The sequence below is a fragment of the Bos taurus genome, chromosome 13 (assembly GCF_002263795.3).
Source record: "Bos taurus isolate L1 Dominette 01449 registration number 42190680 breed Hereford chromosome 13, ARS-UCD2.0, whole genome shotgun sequence".
Classification (NCBI taxonomy): domain Eukaryota; kingdom Metazoa; phylum Chordata; class Mammalia; order Artiodactyla; family Bovidae; genus Bos; species Bos taurus.
The window spans coordinates 55,204,409-55,228,095 of NC_037340.1; the positions used below are offsets into that span (position 1 = coordinate 55,204,409).

Genomic DNA, 23,687 nt, shown 5'->3' on the forward strand with positions numbered 1-23,687 from the left:
GAGAATCCCAGGCTTCCCTGGTGGCTCAGTGGTAAAGAATCCACCTACCAGTGTAGGAGACACAGGTTCAAAGCCTGGTGTGGGAAGATTCCACATGCCTTGGGGCAGCTAAGCCCCAGAAAGTAGGTATGGGACTGAGGGCCTGAGCCACTCCTGGGCATGCTCTGTGGCAGCTGCTCTGTGGTCTTGATGGCTCCGTCCCACATGGAGAGAATCCATCAGGGAACTCAGCACAGACCCTGGCTTTTATTTTGCATTTCTCATCTTTCTCTAAAGGAAGTGCTGTCATCTGCTTTCCCTGGGGCTGATTTCCCACTGTGACAACATTAAGTGGAGGCCGGCAGGGAGGTGACACCTGGAAAGCCCTGGGAACCAGCTGGATCCAGTGTGGCCGGGAGCGTGGTATCGAGGGTCCCCGTGAAGACGGATGCATGGGCCGTGGGTCCTGGAGGGGTTGCCCTGCTCACTGCCAGACCCCCACGTCTGCAGGACCATCCTGTGACTCAGCAGACTCTTGGATGGCACGGGTGAGGCCAATCTTGGAGGCAAGCTGGAGCCCTGAGGCCCTCCTAGGATCACTTTTCTTCTTCTGTTTTTTTGGGGGTGCAATGAGTTCAGTGAGGACCCAATGTGAGGGGGTCAGTGGATTCAATGGGCAATTTTTTTTTTCTCTGAGACCACAAAGCCACATTCGGTGTCTTAAAAACAGTGTTTGGCAAAAATGATTCAAGAATTGCCAGTGGGATATATTGAACCCCCTTCATGGATCACAGCCTTGTCATGATAAAGGGACTTGTGTGACTGAATCCAGCTATGGTGACTCAATGGTGCAGGGCTACACAAGATGGATGGATCATAGTGGAGAGTTCTGACAAAACATGATCCACTGGAGGGGGAAATGGCAACCCACTCCAGTATTCTTGCCCCAAGAACCCCATGAACATGTGAAAAGGCAAAAAGACACGACATTGGAAGATAAGCCCCCCAGGCTGGTAGGTGTCCAATATGCTACTGGGGAAGAGAAGGGCAATTCCTAATAGCTCCAGAAAGAATGAAGTGGTTGGGCCAAAGCAGAAACAATGCTCAGCTGTGGATGTGTCTGGTGGTGAAAATCAAGTCTAATGCTGTAAAGAACAATATTGCATAGAAATCTGAAATGTTACATCCATGAATCAAGGTAAATTGGAGGTGGTCATGCAGGAGATGGTAAGAGTGAACATCAACCTCTTAGGAATCAGTGAACTAAAATGGACTGGAATGGGCGAATTTAATTCAGATGACCATTATATCTACTACTGTAGGCAAGAATCCCTTAGAAGAAATAGAGTAGCCCTCATAGTCAACAACGGAGAAGGCACTGACACCCCACTCCAGTACTCTTGCCTGGAAATCCCATGGACGGAGGAGCCTGGAAGGCTGCAGTCCACGGGGTCACAGAGGGTCGGACACAACTGAGCGACTTCACTTTCACTTTTCACTTTCATGCATTGGAGAAGGAAAGGGCAACCTACTCCAGTGTTCTTGCCTGGAGAATCCCAGGGACGGGGGAGCCTGGTGAGCTGCTGTCTATGGGGTCGCACAGAGTCGGACACGACTGAAGTGACTTAGCAGGATAGTCAACAAAAGAGTCCAAGATGCGGTATTTGGGTGCAGTCTCAAAAACGACAGAATGATCTCTGTTCACTTCTAAGGCAAACCATTCAACATCACAGTAGTCCAAGTCTATGCCCCAACCACTAATGCCGAAGAAGCTGAAGTTGACCAGTTCTATGAAGACCTACAAGACCTTCTAGAACTAACACCAAAAAAGATATCCTTTCATCACAGGGGACTGGAATGCATAAGTAGGAAGTCAAGAGATACCTGGAGTAACAGGCAAGTTTGGCCTTGGAGTAAAAAATGAAGCAGGGCAAAGGCTAACAGTTTTGCCAAGAGAACACACTGGTCATAGCAAATACCCTTTTCCAACAGGAGAGGTGACTCTACACATGGACATCACCAAATGGTCAATACTGAAAACAGACTGATTATATTCTTTGCAGCTAAAGATGGAGAACCTCTATATAGTCAGCAAAAACAAGACCTGGAGTTGACTGTGGCTCGGGAGCCTGGTGGGCCACAGTCCATGGGGTCACAGAGTTGGACATGACTGAGTGACTAACACACACACACAGGGAAAACCACGAGTCCATTCAGATATGACCTAAATCAAATCCCTTATGATTATACAGTGGAGGTGACAAATAGATTCAAGGGATTAGATCTAAGATCATGGCATCCAGTTCCATCACTTCATGGCAAATAGAAGGGGAAAAAGTGGAAGCAGTGACATTTTATTTTCCTGGGCTCCAAAATCACTGCGGATGGTGACTACAGCCATGAAATTAAAAAACGTTTGCTCCTTGGAAGCAAAGCTATGACCAACCTAGACAGCATATTAAAAAGCAGAGACATTACTTTGCCAACAAAGGTCTGTATGGTCAAAGCTATGGATTTTTCAGTAGTTATGTATAGATGTGAGAGCTGAACCATAAAGGAGGCTGAGCACCAAAGAACTGATGCTTTCGAATTGTGATGCTGGAGAAGACTCTTGAGAGTCCCTTGGACTGCAAGGAGATCCAAGCAGTCAATCCTAAAGGAAATCAACCCTGAATATTCATTGGAAAGACTGATACTGAAACTCCGATACTTTTGCTACCTGATGCAAAAAACTGACTCATTTGAAAAGACCCTGATGCTGGGAAAGATTGAGGGCAGGAGGAGAAGCGGGCAACAGAGGATGAGATGGTTGGATGGCATCACTGACTTAATGAACATGAGCTTGAGAAAACTCTGAGGTTAGTGAAGGACAGGGAAACCTGGCACACTGCAGCTCATGGGGTCACAAAGAGCCAGACACGACTTAGTGACTAAATGACACACCAAATTCTGCCTGGCCCAAGATCACCGCTGACCCCACTCCCCCTGATGCCTACTATAGTCTTACAGAGAGCTCATTTTCCAGGAAAACAAATTTTTGGAATTTCCCACGTGGCCTGTCATGACACTTCTTGTGAGCAAGGCGGGGATGCTGGTCTTGTCACTAAGAATGTTTTCTGCCTGAGCTGAGTCCCATGAGTGAATCTGTAAAGTTAGTGGAGGTCACGATCGTCACTGGCCCGGGGATAAGCCATCTTTATCACGCATGGCTCTCTGTGAAATCTCATCTGATGGCCACATGGGGTGGAGACGCTTGAAAAATATAGAAATGTGTTGGAGTTGCTTTCTTAAAAGTCCTATGAACCATAATGGTGAATTTGGCCCACCTTTGGGAGAAAAAAATTTCAAGACGGTGACCCACCCATGGTCAGCGGTTCAAGGATGGAGCTGGGTGGGCAGATCACATAGCCCAGTGAGTACCCTCCCTCCAGAGCACCACCTGCCTGGCTTATCAGGCCATAAATATTCTAATTAGGAGGGAGGCAGATGAGCAGGATTAGCGAGAGGGGCCCCTCCGATGATGGGGATGCAAGAGACACTCAGCCGCTCCTGTGTCACCCCGGCTCTCCTGACATTTTAATCATGTAGAAATGCTCGATTTACATAGCTCTGCCTAATTAGACACAGTGGCAATTACGCTTGTGGATTTTCCTCCTTTCTAAAGACGACTTACTCTGCAAACACGAAGCCAGTTCTAAAAGAAGTATCTGCAGTGTTTCCCCGCTAAGGGGAAACCTCTGTCCACAGGAGTGGGGTTGGGGGTGGTCAGCATCCTTCAAAGAGAGCAGAAAGGCCCTGTCTGTGGTCCTTTGTACGCCTAAGCCACAGGTTGTGTTGGGAAACCACACAGCAGGGCGCGGCAGGCTGAGTTCCCACCCAGCGTGGGTGCACCCTCCACACGTGCAGCCGAGGCCCTGCAAGGTCTGTTTCTAAATGGAGACATACCGGCCACTGCCAGCCAGAGGAGTCTGGCATCCCACCCGCAGTGGGCAGCTCGGGACAGAAGGTGGAGAGTGTAGCGGATGGCGCCCCCAGCAAGTGGGCACTGGCTGCCCCAGGGGGCTTGTCTTAGTACAGTTAGTATCGAGAGTGCATGGTACATAGGAGGCGCCCAGTGAACACCACCTTGCTCCCTCCCTCTCCCCACTGCCCATGTGAATGACCATCTCCCTGGGGGAGGCTCAGAGCGAGCCCCCAACCCTTGCACGTTCTCTGATCCACCCCCTGTGCGGCTCCAAGCCCCAGGCCACCACCCTTGTGCCCCCAGCTCCCACTGGTCCCAGGTGCCTGTGGTCCCTCCCTCTGGGCCACCGAGCCTCCAGCTCACCCGTCCATCCACACTGTGTCCTTATCCTGGGCCCTGGGGATGGAGCCTTCTCTCGGCCCCTCACCAAGTCTCTCCCTGTCCCTCACTGGAGCTGGGGACACTGGCCACCCCCTTGGGTCACGTCTCCTTGTGGGGACACTGCCCTGACGGTGGGGTGCAGGGTTGCTGAGACAGAGGCTCATGCATATGACATGGACCATGCAGGCCCACAGGAGGGGACCCCCAGCAAAGAAGAAAAGTCCACAGAGTATCTGCCCCACACTGGGCTCTGTAGGAACCGTAGGTTCAGTGAGAGGAGAGCAGTCTGGGGGGCTTCCCTGAGGAGGTGACATCTGGTGAGAACATGGGAAGAACCAGATGGGAGAAGCCCACGAGTCCGGTGGCAGGAGAGGGGAGGGGTGGAGACAGAAGCCTGCATGGTGGTGGTGGTGGGGCCAGGCCGTGGGATACCAGGGCCGAGGAGCTCAGGTGCGGGGGCCTCGGGGTGCTACCTGCTGCCCTTGTCCTGGCCCACCCTCCCCCTCCCTCTGTCTGCAGGGCTGCCCTTGCCTGGGCTGGGCCCTCCCAGGCTGCCTCCACACACCTGAGGGCTCGTCCCGCAGTGGCGGGAGGAGTGGCCAGCAGCTGTCTCAGGACAGTGCTGGTCCATGCATGCACTGATCAGTGCAGACAGCTTGTGCTTAATTATTTCACTTGACCCGCTTAAGATTCAGCAACCACCTGCTCTGGGTGGAGGTGGGGAGGAGATTTTGGGGGGGCAGCCAGTGAGGTGCCTATGACCAACCCAGGAGCAGTCCCAAAGGAGAGGCCTGGCCTCAGGGGTGGGACTGAGCCGATCAGAGGCCAGAGGACATGGGGCCGGGCACCACCCAGGCTGTTTCTTCCCATTTGGTTGGGTCGCTGAGAACTCGAAGCCAGGCTGGTCCCAGAACACCGGCTGGTCCATCGCGTGCTGGGCAGCCAGCCAGGTGCTGCGGATCCCAAGGAGGGGGTATGCGGGAGAGGGTACGCACACTGAACTCTGCAAGAGGTACCCTTGCCCCCACCTGGGCCCAGAGTGGGCGGCTGCTTCAGGGTTGGTTGCCAGAGCAAACAAAAACAGAGCCTGCTCAGTTAAATGTGAACTTCAGACAACAATGGACAGTTTGTGGTATGGGGGCCGAGCCCCTCCTGAGCTCTGAGACCCTATAGCCCTGGGCAACTAAAAGCCCTGCAGCCTGGTCTTTCTCATCTGGAAAGAAACGCTGCTCCAGGAGTCCCCCCAGGGCAGTTTCAAGGACTAAGATGTGACAATGTACACAGTGCTTGGCCCATGCTGGGGTCCCCAGGGCGCCCCATTGTCTGAAACAGGCTCTGCCATGCATGAGCTCAGCACACGCTTGCACGAGTAGCAGACATGCCCACACCTCCTCCTGCTTCTGGCTGACCACCCGTCCTCTGTCTGTCCCACTCCACACCTGCCTGGTTATTCGTAGGTAAAGGCAAACCAGGGACAGCCCGCAGGCCACTCACAGGGGAAAGCAGGGGCATGGTGTTCAGAGCCACTCCGTGCCTTCGGAACCAGCAGCTTCCCTGAGCTTTCCCAGCTGGGATCTCCCTGCTCTGCAGAAGGTCCCCTGGGTGCTGCCCTCTCTCCTTGGGACAGAGGCCCCAGAAACACCTCTTCTCTCCTCCAAGCCTGAAACTGCAGCCAGGCTCCCTGCAGGACTGTGCAGCGGGCTGCTCATTATCTCAAACAGGGCAGGTGATGGCTCAGCAGGCTGGGCGATCGGGGCCAAGGGCTGGTACCACCTGCTCCCGCCTCTGCTTCCTTCACCTGAAGTCCAGGCTCATCTAGCAATGAGCAGCGGCTCTTTAGAGGTGGTGGAGGCCAGCGAGGCTGTGCTGGGTGGGGAGTGGACATGTGCCCTGGGGGAGGTGGGTGGGACCCTCTGCTCTGCTGGGCTGGAGCCCAAGGTTGCCAGGATCTTGGGCTCATGGTCTCCAGCATTGTGAGAGGACACACTTCCTTTGTCAGGACAGCCCTGGGACAGTCACACGCACCCTTCCTGAGACCAGGACAGGGCCTCCCTGGACATCCCCCCCTCCACATGATGCCATATCCTTTAAGCCATGCCACTACCTGGACTCATTTATCTTGCGGGGATTGTCCCCCTCACCCGCTCCTCCCTCCTGTGGAGTCAGCCCCACGCAAGCAGTCACCACTCGCCCTGCCCACTACTCTCTGGTACCCTTGGTGGTTTCCAGAACAAAGCTGGTGCTTAGTGAAAGTTTCTGATCGAAAGGAGGAGTCTGTGGGGTGGGAATCTGTGATTGCTCAGAACCAGTTAGACAGCTGGTGTGCAGTGTTCAGAAAAAGTGGGTCTTTATTCCCAAAGGGGAGGAAATAGAACTGATTATATCAACCTCCAAGGCTCAGAGCAAGGCCACCTCTTCTGAAGCGCCTCCGACTTCTTCACAGTTAGCTCTACCTCATCCATTCACGACACCTTGTGGACACAGTCCACTGCCTATACATGCAGTCCACTGCATATACACATGATCTACTCTGTACATGTGCAGTCCACTACACACACGTGATCTACTGCATATAAACACACGATCCACTGTGCATAACATGATCTCCATATTCACATGCAGTCCACTATATGTATATGCAAAACCGACTACTTACACATGTGATCCACCGAATATACACACGGTCCACTGTATATACACACAATCCACTTCATATCAACACATGATCCACATCATGTAAACACACGATCCACATAATACACACGATCCACAAAATACACACAATCTACTTCATATAAACATGTGATCCAATCATATAAACGTGATCCACTTTATATAAATGTGACCCACATCATATAAACACACGATCCACACCATAAACATGTCATCCACTGCATATACACATGATCCCCCCTCCTCCATTCCTCTGGTGGGAGCAGCAGCGGGCATCACCATTCCGCCCAGGCCCACGGTGACTTCCCTCTGGGTCAACCTCTCCCACACAGACTGCAGTGGGGAGGTTGTGCCCCAGCCCCACGGCGCCCACCTCACCTCTCGGTCCAGGCCAGCAGCCACTGTCACAATGTCGCCCGTCTCACTGTTGATGGTGAACATGTTCTGGGAGGGGCTCTGCGGGGTCTGGGTCACGATCCGGTAGCGCACCATCCCGTTGGCTGTGGTGGCGTCATCCGCGTCGTTGGCTGTGACTGTCATCACGTAGGTGCCTGCAACAGAGACGGCAGCTCATGTGGGACTCGCCTGCCACGCCCGCCACTGTCCCTCGTACACACCCCAGCAGATGTCTCCCGCAGTCATATCTTCCTGGAGGCTGGATGTGGTGTGTGTCATCCTTCACCCCTGGGCTGGACTGCTGCCAGGCCCTCGGGAATGTGTCTGTCCTTCCCTCCACCCCCATATCCCCCTGCAGAACCACGGGGGTGGGGCCTTCTTCCCAAGCTCAAGTCTGCTCTGATGTCACTGCTCTGACTTCGTCAGGAGAGGGAGCCACCCAGGGTTAGCGCAGCCTGCAATTCCGGCTCAAAACTCAACACATTCCCTCCTGAGCCACACAGCCCAAGGCTCTAGCCAGAATGTGGGGACTCAGCACATAGTAAAGAAACAGGGCTGTATCCTGAAGGTGCCTGATAGGCACTCAAGGGTGCTAAGTGAGAAGAGACCCCACAGAGGGGATGCTGTGCACATGGATGCAGAGGCAGGTGGAGTAAATTCGGGGTGTGCGAGCCCAGAGGTGGTGAGTACCTACACCCTCCCCCAGCTCAGCGCCCGTTCCCCACCAGGCGCCAGGGTCGAGGTCTGCAGAGGACACCCCAGGAGAGTCCCCTGCCTCCTGAGAGCGGGGTGTGGCATTCCTGTTGGTGTCTGCCCTTCCCCACTGGGAGGCCCTGGCTAGATCAGCCTGCCCTCCACCCCTGGCCACCGTGATCAGCAGTGGGCTGACCAGTCAGAGCTTGGGAGCAAGGGCATATGCTTTTTGGAGTTTCTAGGAATTCAGTGTGCCATCCCTGCCCCTGGACTTGGCTGGGCCAGCGTGTGAGGCTGGAGGCTGTGGTCACTTTTTGTCCTCAGAGATAGAAACTGAAGGACAGGGCCATCTCAGAGGAAACAAAGCCACGGCAGGCTCAAGTGACCACCTCTCACTGGGCAGCCCCTGGGTCAAGCTGCCCCTGAAGCTCTTATCTGTATACAGAAAAAAATGAAGACTTTTCTTTATTAAGCACTTTTAGGTTCACAGCAAAATTGAGGGGAAGGTCCCTTACAGATGCTTTGTACACCTGAACTAATATTAGAACATATTCCCCTTCTTGTCTTATGCTATTCTAGGCTTCCCTGGTCGTTCAGATGGTAAAGAATCTGCCTGCAATGCAGGAGACCTGGGTTTGATCCCCGGTTCAGGAAGATCGCCTGTAGAAGGGAATGGCAACCCACTCCAGTATTCCTCCCTGGAGAATCCCATGGACAGAGGAGCCTGGCGGGCTACAGTCCATGGGGTCACAAAGAGTCAGACACGACTGAACTAATCCTATACTACCTTTGTTGCTTGCAACCTGGAGTTCTGACTGGCATGGGCTCCCAGCCCTGCACCTGCCCCTGGGGCCTGGGGCATGCTGCCTTTATCCTCATCTGCATGTTCTTGGTTCGGCTCCTTGTTCCCTGGTTGGAGCAGTGTGCTGTCGAGGGCCTACAGGGGTGAGGGAGTGTGGGCACCATCCTCCACTGGGTCCTTTTTAAAGGTGCTGGCTTATGCTGAGGCTGAACTTGGCTTGGGGCTGGGGGGCCTCCAGGCCTGTTGGGATCCAGGGTGGTAATGGGCAGGGGGCTTCATTCATCAGACACATGCTAAGAATTTGCTCTGGGTTGGTGCTGCACGAGGAGCTGGGCGGACAGTGGTGGAGACACTTCCATGGTCGAGGCAGGGGTCTCTCCTGCATGCTCCCAGAGTCTCTCACTGCACGAGGTGTGTGCCCGGCAGGTCCTCTTGCGTGCCTGTCCAGCCTCTCCTACCCCCCGTGCAGGGAGGGCCTGACACAGAGTCAGCTTTGCTGTCGACTTTAACTGAAAAAAAGTTTCTCAAGGCAGATGCATTTTATGGGAACAGAAAAGAAGGCATACAGCAAGAGGAAGGCGGAAATCTGTTTTACAGGGCTCAGGTTTTCTATCCTCATCCTCCAACCGGAGACGAATGGGCTCAGGACCCGCCTTTTCATGACTGAAAGACAAGACATCCTCGCTGGGTGGGGCTTGACGCTGCAGGAGGCACGGAGCTCCAGGCCTGCAGCCCTTGCTGTCCGCTCATATAATCCTCAGATTTATAGTTTTTTTCTTTTAATCAACATGAAAGCCTCTTGATGAAAGTGAAAGAGGAGAGTGAAAAAGTTGGCTTAAAGCTCAACATTGAGAAAACTAAATCATGGCATCTGGTCCCATCACTTCATGGGAAATAGATGGGGAAACAGTGGAAACAGTGTCAGACTTTATTTTTCTGGGCGCCAAAATCACTGCAGATGGTGACTGCAGCCATGAAATTAAAAGACACTTACTCCTTGGAAAGAAAGTTATGACGAACCTAGACAGCATATTGAAAAGCAGAGACATTACTTTGCCAACAAAGGTCCATCTAGTCAAGGCTATGGTTTTTCCAGTGGTCATGTATGGATGTGAGAGTTGGACTGTGAAGAAGGCTGAGCGCTGAAGAATTGATGCTTTTGAACTGTGGTGTTGGAGGAGACTCTTGAGAGTCCCTTGGACTGCAAGGAGATCCAACCAGTCCATTCTGAAGGAGATCAGTCCTGGGTGTTCATTGGAAGGAGTGATGCTGAAGATGAAACTCCAGTACTTTGGCCACCTCATGCGAAGAGTTGACTCATTGGAAAAGACTCTGATGCTGGGAGGGATTGGGGGCAGGAGGAGAAAGGGACGACAGGATGAGATGGCTGGATGGCATCTCCAACTCGATGGACGTGAGTCTGAGTGAACTCCGGGAGTTGGTGATGGACAGGGAGGCCTGGCGTGCTGCGATTCATGGGGTTGCAAAGAGTCAGACACAACTGAATGACTGAACTGAACTGAATCCATGCATCAGAAAATTCACCCTTTTAGAGTGCACAAGTCAGTGTATTCTGGCATATTCAGTTGTTGTGCATTGTCAGTAGAAAGTATCTTAATTCCAGAGCATCCTGTCATCCCCCCAAAGAAATCTGTGTCCACTAAGAATTTCCCACATCCTCCTTCCCAGGCCCTGGAAACACACATCCACTTTCTGTTTCTATGGATCGGCCTCTTCTGAGCATGGCTTATCAGTGAAATCATATACCACGTGGCCTTTGCATCTGGTGTCTTTTTCTGAGGCTAATGATTTCAGGGTTCATTCCTCTTTATGGCTGAATAATATTCCAGTGTATGGGGATGCTTAGCTCTCAATTTCCTGGTAGCTTAGTTGGTAAAGAATCCGCCTGCAATGTAGGGGAGCTTGGTTCAATCCCTGGGTTGGGAAGACCCCCTGGAGAAGGGAATGGCTACCCACTCCAGTATTCTTGGGTTACCCTGGTGGCTCAGCTCATAAAGAATCTGCCTGCAATTCAGGAGACCCTGGTTTGTTCCCTGGGTCGGGAAGATCCCTTGGAGAAGAAAACAGCTACCCACTCCAGTACTCTTGCCTGGAGAATTCCATGGACAGAGAGCCTGGCAGGCTATAGCCCATGGGGTCGCAAAGGGTCAGACATGACTGAGTGACTTTGACTTCACTTCACTTGCCCCTCAGTTACTGACTGAGCACTTGCTGTGTGCAGACACCAGGCTCTGTGCTCCGTGTGTAGAGAACAACCATATGGCCGTGGTCCCACCCCTAACAGGCCAGTGAAGAGGGACAGAACACACAGGAGAGACAGATCCTCGGCAGCTGGGGTAAGGGCTTTGGAGTGGGTAAGAATGCTTGTGTGAATATGCAGAGTAACCAGGTGGGAGGGAACTACAGAGGAAGCAGGGCAGGCCTGAGAGATGAGGTCCCGTGGGGTAGGGAAGAGGGGGCAGGACTCCAGGAAGTGGGGACAAAGGCCCTGGGGCAGAGAAGAGCTCTGGATGTTTGAAGAAGAGAGAGGTGGGGGCATGTGATGGGGCTGGAGGTAGGCTGGGCTCACGGCAAGGATTTTGGACTTTGTTCTAAGATCACAGGGAGATGTTTTCATCAGGAGAGTGGGTCAAAGGTATGTCTTCAAGACACACAGAGGGCTTCCCTAGTGGGCCAGTGGCTAGGAATCCACCTTGCAATGCAGGGCTGGGGACACCGGTTCAATCCCTGGTCCAGGAAGATCCCACATGACTGAGGGCAACTAAGCCTGAGAGCCACAACTACTGAGCCCACACATTCCAACTGCTGAAGCCTGTGTGCCTAGAGCCTGTGCTCGGCAACAAGGGAAGCCACCGCCTCAGAAGCCTGAGCGCCACAATGATGAGTAGCCCCCGCTTGCCACAACGAGAGAAAGCTGGTGTACAACTCTGAAGACCCACCACAGTCAAAAAATAAAAAAAGTAAATAAATCTTAAAAAAATATATCGTTAAACAAAACAAAAGACATGCAGAGAACAGGCTTCACGCAGCCGGAAGTGGGGGGGACGCCAAGGGTGGCAGGGAGGACATGACCTCATTTGCTGGATTTCAGAGGGAATTGGCTGCAGTCAGACCAAGATGCTGCGCACCCACTAGGATGTTCATTGCTTCATTCCACACGTCTTTATCGAGTGTCTTCTAGGGGAAACATACAGAACTTCTGTGTTTTGAAAGCCATTGGAAGAAAGTCCATCAAACACACCCAGCTAGCTTCATGCAATGGCTATTCGCAAAGAATTGTGTGTAAACCCAATTTTAATGAATTTAATTATCAGTAGAATTTCCCTAGAGGCATTCAGTATTTAAAAGAAATCCAGGAAGTCCTATTTTAACAAATGGTGGACAATGTTTATCTTAAACCAATCTTCCTCTCGAGGAAAACAAGAGAAGCTGGACCTCACATGCAATAAGAGCATCTCATTCAGGGCAGAGAGACAGCAGCGGCACAGACTTGGGGGGTGCTGGCTGGAAAGGGGAGCCCAGGCCCGGGGCTGTCTTTCCTCTCTAGATGTTTGCTGATTCCAAATTGGCTTCTGACAGCCAAAGAGCTCCATGAGTCTTTCAGCAGACTGATGGGAATGGGGTGAAAACACCGAGTTTAGGGCTTGCCGTGGGTGTGTGTCAGGGAGCACCTGGAAAACGCTTGAGTCTCTGGGCTGATCTGGAAGGGCAGTGCACTTCCAGGGGTGAGGGTGAATGGGGAAGAGATGGCCTCGCAGGAGCACAGCTCTAGTTAAGGTCACTTAGGTTACCAGTGTCCCCAGCGGGAGCAAAAGCACATCCTCCACAGAGACAGGTACCGTCTCACACAGCCTCAAGTCACCACGGCAACTGTTCACACGCAGGGCTCTGCCCATGATGAACCAGGCACACAGGAAGACAAAACCTGTCTGAAAACAGTGAAAGAACTGACCAGGACCAGACCAGGGGAGATTCTGGTAACTGAGTCATCAGAGGCAGATTAAAAACAAATCAGCCAGGAACTTGCCTGGTGGTCCAGTGGGTGAGAATCTCCTTGGAATGCAGGGAACACAGGAGCCAAGATCCCACATGCTGCAGGGCAACTAAGCTCGTGTGCCACAAGTACTGAGCCCGTGCTCTAGAGTCCGTGCGCCGCAATTGAGGTCTGATGCAGCCAAATAAAAACAAAACCCAAATCTGCCAGAAAAGTCAAAATGCACCCCTAGTCAACCACATAGGATGCCCCACGCTGGGCCCCTACTGCCAGTCCCCCAGCCCTCACTGGGGCATGCCCAAGCCCCTCTCCATGCCTTCTAGCCTGCCTGTGATGGTGGCTGTTGACGCCCACCCACCTCCCCCGCCCCGATCCCACCCCGTGCTCTGAACACACAGCCTCTGCTGGTTCCCATCTGCCAGTCTTTATTTCCACATACTGTCAGGGAAGGTGGATGCAGGCTCAGTGTGTCTTCTGTTGCACAAGTGCGTGTGCATCAACAATGGTCTCAAATAAAAGTAGAAAAATGTCCCTGACCTGTGAAGCTCACACCTAGCAGTGCAAACAAGGAGCACAATTAATAAGTAATTGAGAACTTCTCTGGTGGCTTAATGGTAAAGAGTCTGCCTGCCAATGCAGGGAGCAAGGATTCTATCCCTGGTTGGGAAGATTCCACATGCTGCCAAGCAACTAAGCCCGTTGCTGAAGGCTGCTGTTCTAGAGCCCGCCAGCTGCAAATACTGAGCCCGGATGCCCTAGAGCCCGTGCTCCGCAACAAGAAAATCCACCGCAGTGAGAAACCTGCACACCACCACGATGAGCAGCCCCTGCTGATCCACTGCAGTGAGAAACCCGCACACCACGATGAGTAGCCCCTGCTTGCTGCAACTAGAGAAAGCCCGTGCAAAGTGGTGAAGACCCAGCACAGCCAAAAATAAATAAATTAAAAAAAATAAGTAATTGATGCTGAAAGTCTGACAACTGGCTGAATAAACTGTGGTACATTCCCACAATGGAAATCATTTAAAGCCAGAATATTTCATGACACTTGAAATGTTCATGATATACAGCAAAATTGAGAACAATCGTTTCTAAACTGTGTTCTTTAATATAACAATGTGTTCACGCAGAGAGGAGACCAGAGGGGAATCTTTGACAGACGTGTTCACGGCAATCTGCGTGGCAGGCAAGATGGGAGAAGGCGTTTTTTTCTTTGTGATTTTCTCTATATCTCCCAAGTTTCCTCCAAAGATTATCACTTGATGATCAGACGGTAAAATGTTATTTTAAAAAAGGGAAACTGATGGGACTTTTTTTCAGCCTTAATCACAATTTGGTTTCCTTCAAAACAGATTCTGAAAACCTGGCGGGTCCATGGCCGCTGCTTTGTGGTCAGGCGACCCAGGCATGCCCAAGTGCTCTGAGCCCAAAGGCCAAGGGCAGGGTTGCCATGGCAGCAAACCCAGATGAAATATAAGTGTTCGGGGCCCTGGAACTGATCTAGGCCTCAGGGTTATTTTCACTTCCTTCCTAGAAGAGGAGGGCAGGGCAGAGGTGTAAGGAGCTTCTTTCTGAAACCTGGAGAGCTGCTTGGGGGAGACGGCCTCTGCTTGTACTCCGGACACTCGTCCCAGCCCCAGCGCCACCCTCAGTGGGCACTCAGAAATGGTTCCTGACTTGGGGGCCAGGCCTTTACCTGGGTGGCACCCTATCTCTGCCCCGGCCCGTGTCTCACTCTCCTCACACTCGAGGGTGCCCCTTCCTAAACCCTCCAGCAAGTGTTCAGCGGCTATATCGCACCTTGGGGTGTGAGCAGGGCTGGCCCCCAGTGTCTGGGAAGGCATGACCTGGCCTCCCCGGCTAAGCCTGATCCTTCTCCAGTGGGGCAGGTCTGGTCCACGGGCAGCCATAAGCACCCAGTAGCCCCAGTGTCATGGTACACCTGCAGAGGCAGCCTGGGCCACCCATGGGAGGGAGTGATTTGACCGTGGTACCCGGCTGTGCGCTCTGCTGGGACTGCTCACTGCAGCAGCTTCTGTCATAACCTGGGAGTTAAGCCTCTCCCCACCAGCTGGGCTGTGAGATCCAGGAGGAAATCACCTTCTGTGGCTTTCTCCTTGGGTCTCCCTCCCTCCCCAGTAGAAAGGCCTGACTTCATCTTAACAAAGGAAACTGAGCATCACTCTGCATTTTCACCTAAGAGGGCATGCCGTCTGCTGCCTGAGACGCTGGACGTCTCTTTATTAGTCGGGCCAGCAGGAAAGGGGGAGAAGACAGAGGTTGGGTTTTTGCGAGGAGTTCATGTACAAACGCTGCCATGCGCCTTAAAGGATTAATTTCACAAGCCTTAAATCGCAGTTTAATTTGAAAACTAATTCAGCCCCATAATTGGCTTTCTGCTCAAATCACTGAGGCTAAAGATTTAAATTCTTAATATTCGGATGACTTTCAAGTATCTGGTGCCATCTGTGCAATAGTCCGTGGCATTAGTCTCAGGGGGACTTCCACCGGCACAGAAATAAAATAAATAAATAAACAGGGCCGACTAATAGAATAATCTATTTAAGCAAAAACTGCATTATATCGATGGTTTCTTTGACTTCATTTGCAGCATGTAGATTTCTCTGCTATTTAATATTTTAAAGTGACATTAATTTCAAAATTTATAATATAGGCCCTCATGCAGTTACAAGGGGTTAGGAAAAGCAGAGATTCCAATTACAGCTTTTTTTTTTTTTTTTTTTTAGTAAAAATAATCGATACAGAGGCGTCTTTTCTTGGGAGGCTCGAGCGACGCCATGAAACCCGTCTGGTTGCCTCCAGGCAGGAGAGCACATGGCGACTCTGATTTCCAGAGGGAAGGGTTGTTGTAAGGACATGGACCCCCAGCTGGTGCAGAGGGGAGGGGGGTGTCCAGCTATGAGGATGGAGCTGTGAGGTCTGTCCTGAGCCCTGTGAGCTCATTTCCTGAAAAGTGGGGGCTGGGTAGGGTGGTAGGAAGTGTGAGACTGGAGGGTCAGCAGGATAAACCTGACCAGGGGTTGAGGCACATAGCATCAGACACCGCCGGCCACTGGGGCACACTGCAGGCCTGGCCGCCTCCCTCTGCACAGGTGTGGACCCTCCAGGAGGCCTTCACAGAACTGCTGTGCACCCTCGGAGCTCCAGAGAGGTGGGGGCCTGGGCACGGAGGTGCGGTCCCCACCCACGAGCTGGCCCGTGGCTCAGGCTGAGCTGTCACTGAATCCCACCCTTGCTCAGGCACATGGTGGTGATGGAGGAAGTGAGGGGACAGACAGGGTCTCTGCCCTGCAAAGGGGAAAGGCAGTGATGACAACAAACTGAGAGGACGCAGTAGTGATACGACCAGAGGCGTCTGTGTGCAGGGAGCGCCTGCTGGTGGGCTCGCTGGGGAAGACAGCTCCGGAGAAGCGAGGGGGAGCCAGTGTGGTAGCGGTCAGGGGGAGGCTGGGCTGGTGAGCTCGGTGGGGAAGACAGCTCTGGAGAAGCGAGGGGGAGCCACTGTGCTAGCAGTCAGGGGGAGGCTGGCCAGGCTGCGTGCGCAGCCCCTGCAGAGGCCCTGGGGCAGGAGAGACTCCTCCCATCCTAATGGCCTTTGCCCACACGTGCATCAGATACCATCTATAGGCCCCTACCTAGCACACCTGTCTTTTGGTTCCTCAACTGGACAATGGGCTTCCTGGAAGTGGAGTTCACGCTTTCCCACCCTGGAGAAGGGGCACCTCACACACAGCTTTTGTGTGTGCTTTTCCAGAGGGATGGTTCCCTAACCCTTCTCCCCTGATAGTGTATGTGACGCTTGGAGGTAAAGCAGCCATGTTGTGACCTCATGGTGAGAAATCAGAGAGGGAGGCAAAGGGCACAGAGATGGGGAGCCTGCCAGCTTCATGCGCTCATCTAAAATGCCACTTGTTTCAGCTGGGTTTTCTGAGACTTGCGTCCATAGTTATTCCTGACCCAGGCTGGGGAGGGGAGGCAGTTTAGCTCCATGGTTAGAACTGCAGCTCATGAGCCAGATCACCTGCTTTAACTCTTGTCCCCACCTGAACCAAAGCAGGACACTCCGGGGCCTCTGCCCCTACTTCCCCCCACTGGCCCCGCCCCCACACTAGCCCCCCACCCCCCCCCCCCCCCCCCCGGCCCGGCCGCATGTCCTCTGCACCAGCTCCTCTCTGAAATACCCTGATAACAGCATCTGATGCTGGTCTCATGGGTGGGTTAACAAAGGCTGAGACCACCACCCCGTGGAGCACATTAACTACTTGATGACCATGAGTTCTGAGCACGTGTGGCCCGACCTACAGGCGCCTAAGAGTTGATAATATTAACCCCCGCGACCCCGCCCCGCCCCCCCACCAAGTAGAGAATTGTGCACGAGCTAATCATCACACCCGCGCTCGCCCCCGACACCTCCACTCCCCGCAAGAAGGGTTTGGATCTTTTGAGCACGAACCGCCTGTCCTGGTTTGGAGCCATTTCAGTAAATACACGTTCCTTCACCACAACCACACCCCATGTGGGTGGACTGGCAGCGCGGCACCAGGAAGTTTGGTTTGGTGACGCGCGCTCCCGCTGTCTCTTCTTACCTGCTCTTCGCCTCTGTTCCCTCCTGTCCACAGTGCCTGTCACAGGGCTGTACACGATTCAGCAGGTTTCCTGTCTGGAGGCCCTAACAGGGTGCCCGGCCCCCAGCGGCCCGGTCAGTGCTGTTTCCATGATGGCCGCGTAGTCAGAGCATCAGTGGGAGGTGAGCCCACTGCGGGGGAGCCCGAGGCCTCCAGCAGAGACGCGGGGCCTCCCCCGGCCAGGTTCAGGAGCCTGGGAAGTGGTTGGGCTCAGAAGCTGCAGGTCAGGGGCCCCAAAGGTTTTTAATCTGTCCTTCTTCTCAAAGAGGCCAAGTTCCAAGGAGCTGAACTTGACCTTTTAAAGATGTGCCTGCACCCTGGAGGGGCACCCGGAGGTGCAGGAGAGCGCTTGCTTCTGGTGAAGAAAACAGTTGGCCTGGCAGAGGGCCTCCCAGGGTCTCAGCCTCTGCTCTGCAGTGCCACCCCCCAACCCTATGCAGCTCTGGGAATAGGACTGGGGTCAGGGGGTGAATAGGGGCCTGATGGGGAAGCCTGCTCGGCTGGAAGCTGGGGCTCACAGGGGTTCCTCCGGTTTCTCCTCTTGAATGCCCTCTGCTGCGGCCCACTGGCCAAGGCCCAGCTGTGGCCTCACCCAGGAGGACCCCTCCCCTTCCCTCTCCTGCGTATCCTCCTGAAGGGGGCAGGGCCTGGAGGAGCACCTGGGCCCAATCCTCCCATCAGCTCTGGGACCAGGCCTCAGCTTGGCTCTGGCTGGCCGAGCCCCTCATTCAGCCGTGGCCAGTGGGGAGTTTGTGATAATTCAGAACGTCTGAGGTCTAGCTCGGCCATCAGGTGACCTGAGGGACGCAGGAACGTAATGTAGAGGACAGCTGGTTTTAAGCGAGATTTATGGTTCAATCTGAGATTCCATCTGACAATGTAACTTGCTACCAGAGTTGGGAAAATGAACCGATATTTCGAGTAAGAACATTTAACAATAGTAATAAGTTAATACCCATTAATAGTAATTACACCATTAACAGTAGCACAGGTGTCAGCTGCCTCAGGTGGACGCCTTCAGCTGATTCCCCAAGGTCGGTGGTACAATCACCTCCATTTAACGATGAGACAGAATGAGTGGCCGGCCGAGGCCTCGCCATGCTGGCCACAGCTGGCCACTGGGAGTCTAAGATGAGTGGCTGAGTGCCACACGATGTCACCTGCCAAGGGCACAGTCCCACCCCGTGAGGACAAGGGGTAGCTGGAGTCTGAAACAGCCTTTACCTCCGCTCCACTCAAGGTTTCCTATGGAGCTACCGACATCCAGGGAGCAAGGGGCTGGCAGATCAGTGGATGGGAGCAGAGAACACAGAGCAAACCCATAAACAAGCCAACTGATTTTTGACAAAGGTACACAAGCAACTCAATGAAATACAGAAAGCCTTTCCAACAAACAGTGCAGGAGCATCTGGGCATCCATAAGCAAAAAATGAACCAGACTGAGTCTCACGCCTTCTATAAAAATCACACAGAAATTAACTCAATGTCCAAAAGTGAATTTGAACAGTCTATAGCATCCCTGAAATGTGAATATAATGGGGTGGGGGGAAGCACCTTTCTTGGTTAATAGATGAACAAATTTGAAACATTAAGAAAAAAGAAATTAACTTGGAATGGACCAAGGACGAAAAATAAAATGTGAAACTTAAAACCTTTAGAATGAAGCCTAGAACATATTCAGGACCCAGGGTTTGGGAAGAGTTCTCAATACCCAAGTCCAGTCCATCAAAGGAGAGTGAAAAATTGAACTTCATCAAAATGAAAAACTCTTGCTCCCTCCCAAAAGACCCCCTGAAGAGCATGAAAAACATGAGTGCCAAAGTAGGAGAAATTATCTGCAGACCACACATCTGGCAAAGGGCTTGCATCTCAAATAAACAGTTCTCAAAACTCAGTGATTAAAAAAGCAACTAATTAGAAGATGGACACAAGACATGAAGAGACGTCCCAGCAAGGAGGAGATGCAGATGGCAAGCACAGGAAGGGATCTCCACCACAGTTAGCATCAGGGAAAGAGAAATAGAAACCACAGTGAGGTAGCACTGCGCACCTATCAGAACAGCTAACACGACATGATGACACCACCAAATGAGGTGAGGACGGAGAAGCCGGGCCACTCAGACGGTGGGACAGGAGATCAGAAGAGTGTGTGGCACTTCCTGGTGCCCGTACCACCCAGTGATTGAGTCCTCAGGCATTTGTCCCAGAGAAAATGAAAATTCACATGAAAGTCCACACGGGAGTGAAAGTTCTTGGCAGCTTCATTACTGTCCCAAACTGGGACAGCCAGAACGCCCTTCAAAGGGTGAATGAGGGTAGGGACTCCACACTGCAGCCTACTCAGCAGTGAAAAGAAACGAGCTTCAGTTCAGTTCAGCTCAGTTGCTCAGTCATGTCCGACTCTTTGCAACCCCATGAATCATAGCACGCCAGGCCTCCCTGTCCATCACCAACTCCTGAAGTGGACACACAATTTGCCTGAATATCCAGAGAATTATACTGAGTGGAAAAACCCAGCCCCCAAAGGTAACATGGGCTTCCCAGGTGGTGCTCAGATCAGTTCAGTCCCTCAGTCGTGTCTGGCTCTTTTGCGACCCCATGAACCGCAGCACGCCAGCCCTCCCTGTCCATCACCAACTCCCGGAGTCCACCCAAACCTATGTACGTTGAGTTGATGATGCCATCCAACCATCTCATCCTCTGTTGTCCCCTTCTCCTCCTATCCTCAATCTTTCCCAGCATCAGGGTCTTTTCAAATAAGTCAGTTTTTTGCATCAGGTGGCCAAAGTATTGGAGTTTCAGCTTCAGCATCAGTCCTTCCAATGAACATTCAGGACTGATTTCCTTTAGGATGGACTGGTTGTGCTAGTGGTAAAGAATCTGCCTGCCAATGCAGGAGATGCAAGAGAGATGAGTTTGATCCCCAGGGCAGGAAGATCCCTTGGAGGAGGGTATGGCAACCCACTCCAGTATTCTTGCCTGGAGAATCCCATAGACAGAGCGGCCTGGCAGTCTACAGTCCATGGGGTCACAAAAGTCAGACACAACTGAGTAACTGAGAGCACACTCAGAGGTAACATACTGCTATGGTCACAATTATACAAAAGTCTGAAAATGACAAAATCACAGATATGGAGAGCAGGTCAATGGTTGCCAGGGTAGGGACGGTGGGCAGATGGATTGGTGAGCGGGGAGATGGGTGTTAGCCTTAAATGTTACTGTCTTGACCATGGAGGTCATGCGAATCTGCACACGTGATAAACTGCATGGACACACAGGCACTCACATACACCCGCGTGCTGAAGTCTGAGTGAGGGCCAGGGCTTGCACCAATGTTACACCCTGGTGTGACCCTGCATCTGTGAGATGTTACCACTGGGGGAAGTCAGGGGAAGGGTCTGTGGGATGTCTCTGTATTACTTCTTACAACTGCATGTGCATCTACAATCATGTCAAAATAAAAAGATATCTTAAAAAGACATTTCTTCCAATGAGACCCTATCAGGAAGCACATTGAAGAGTTGCTTGGAGCGGTGCTTGCCTAGGAGGGTCAAGGTTGCCCAAAGCCCGGCCTTCCTGCTTCCTGCCCACCCAGGGCCAGAGATGCCTCTGTTACCCCAGGCTTCAGTAAGCACCAGGTCACAGTCCTCTTGGGTTTCTTCTCGTCGCTTCTCAGTTGAACCTTTTTCTGGGAAACTCTAATTTTGGTTCCACTTTCTGGTGCACTTGAAATAAATGAAACTCCATTTCTTTATGGAAAACATCCATATTACAGACATAATTTTTTATAATTATTATTAATCTGAACTCACGAGCACAGGGTCAATTTCAAAGCTAGGGAAAGAGGATTTGATGGAAAAGACTGCTTCCTTAAGACCAACCGGTTTTGCGGGACGGGGATGCACATTCAGTGCCCACGTATCCTGACAGCGGGAGTGCAGGGAGCCGGTGAACCCGCGTCGCGCGTCCTGACAGCGGGAGTGCACGGAGCCGGTGAACCCGCGTCGCGCCTGACAGCGGGAGTGCACGGAGCGGGTGAACCCGCGTCGCGCGTCCTGACAGCCGGAGTGCACGGAGCGGGTGAACCCGCGTCGTGCGTCCTGACAGCGGGAGTGCACGGAGCGGGTGAACCCGCGTCACGTGTCCTGACAGCGGGAGTGCACGGAGCGGGTGAACCCGCTTGCCTCTGTGCACTGTGCGGCCACCCCTGCAGGTGGAGCTTCTGCCTGGAAGCATGAGATGGTCCCCTCCGGTGGTGGGCCCAGAAGATTTGGGGGACACAGAACAGGGGGGCATCAAGGCAGGCTCTGCAGAAAGGGTAGAGTTTGGAAAGGCAGAGGTGGGTGTGTGCCTGGAAGCAGCGGGGCACCCACCCAAGCAAAGCTCCAGTTGTGGGACATTCAGAGGGCGGCCAGCGGACGTGTCTCCCCTTCTCATCTGCAACCTCACATGCAGTCTCCCAGGTCTTGGCGGCCCCTGGCCAGTTACCTCCAGGATTTGGGACCATGATCAGGAGGGGCCCGAAGGTCCCAGGCATGGGGAGTGACTGCTGCTGTGGCCCCACCCGGGTGGGGACTCAACACGGCAACCACTGCCCCCACGTGGCCATTTATACGAAATACAACGAGAAATTCAGCTTCTCAGCTAGATGTGAGAGTTGGACTATAAAGAAAGCTGAGCGCCAAAGAATTGATGTTTTTGAACTGTGGTGTTGGAGAAGACTCTTAAGAGTCCCTAGGACTGCAAGGAGATCCAACCAGTCCATCCTAAAGGAAAGAGGTCCTGAATATTCATCGGAAGGACTGATGTTGAAGCTGAAACTCCAATACGTTGGCCGCCTGATGTGAAGAACTGACTCATTGGAAAAGACCCTGATGCTGGGAAAGATTGAAGGCGGGAGGAAAAGGGGACCACAGAGGGTGAGATGGTTGGATGGCATCACTGACTCTATGGACACGAGTTTGAGTAAGCTCCGGGAGTTGGTGATGGATAGGGAAGCCCAGCATGCTGCAGTCCATGGGGTTGCAAAGAGTCGGACATGACTGAGTGACTGAACTGAACAGCTGTATGAACCAGAATTGTGTGTGAGGCCCCTGCGACTCAGCAAAGCCAGAGAGGGCTTCATGACATGGAGGGGCCTGGGGGTCAGTGAAGATGTGGGGTGACCTGGGATCTGGCCCCCAGCAGCTGGCTGACGTCCCCACCGCAACTTCCCAGACCTTAGCTGACTCCTACCCGGCTGAGTCAATACTGAATATATCTTTTCACTTGTTTTCCATTAGAACATGCATCTGAAACCCTTCATTAGCCTATCATTCCAGAGAATAATGACTAATTTCTGGCGGTAGTTTTTCCTTATCCCACAAAGGCACTGTGTAAAACCTTCTATTATTGTAATTTACTGGGGTGAGAAAAGGACTTATAGAGACTGTTTCCATATCCCGGGGAGCCTCCTGCATCGAGGAGGTGGGCCCTGCTCTGTCTGGACATGGCCTCCTCGTTCTGGACCAGGGCGTCAAGCCAAGCCCAACGAGGCACCGTGCAGCTCCATCCTGGCTTTGCACAAAGAGGTCACATCTCTGGTCCCCTCTGATGGTTGTTCCAGGACCAGAAATGGAGCTGAGGGCACCCAGGGGCTCCGAAAGTCACCCAACATTTAGTGCAAACAGAAAGGTGTTGAGTGCCCAGGGAATAAAGGGCCAGCCTTCAGCCCGCCCGGGCCGTGTCCAGCGATCCGAGGATGCTCCAGTGTCCTGGCTTAAAGGCTTATCAGGATTTCGAGGGGAAGATGAAGCAGTTTGTTGTTTTTGTTATCCTAATGAGTAAAGGCAGTCATGCGTTTGGGAAAACTGTCTCATTGATTTGTTTGAAAATAAGATGTGGGAGGCTTGATTTGAGGCACCTTCACAGAGTGTCCTGGGTCTTGGGGAGAGAGGACTTGCCGCTTCCGTTAACAAGAAAGTCCCCCCACAACCCACCAAGCCCGACAGCCACTCTCCACTCTGCTCCTTAAAGAGCTGGCTGTCAGCAGTCCTTATTTGCTTTCTTTGGTTGTTTGTAGCTAATTTGGCCACTCACCTGCCCCTCAGGGGCCTGCAGGGCCCAGCCACCTGAGGTTTCTGCAGAAACAATGTCACA

The 23,687-nt window shown here is 52.7% G+C and overlaps 2 protein-coding genes across 2 annotated transcripts in view; one reads left to right on the top strand and one right to left on the bottom strand.

The window, feature by feature from the left end:
* Positions 1-10,660, top strand: part of TAF4 (TATA-box binding protein associated factor 4) — a 117,317-nt gene extending 106,657 nt beyond the window's left edge. Inside the window, exon 19 of the transcript XR_009496944.1 lies at positions 277-10,660. The gene's annotated coding sequence lies outside the window, so the exon portion shown is untranslated. The remainder of the gene's footprint in view (positions 1-276) is intronic.
* Positions 1-23,687, bottom strand: part of CDH4 (cadherin 4) — a 478,662-nt gene that overhangs the window by 29,106 nt on the left and 425,869 nt on the right. The window contains exon 7 of the mRNA XM_002692260.6: positions 7,376-7,548. Within this exon, the coding sequence (XP_002692306.3) occupies positions 7,376-7,548 (173 nt within the window). The remainder of the gene's footprint in view (positions 1-7,375; positions 7,549-23,687) is intronic.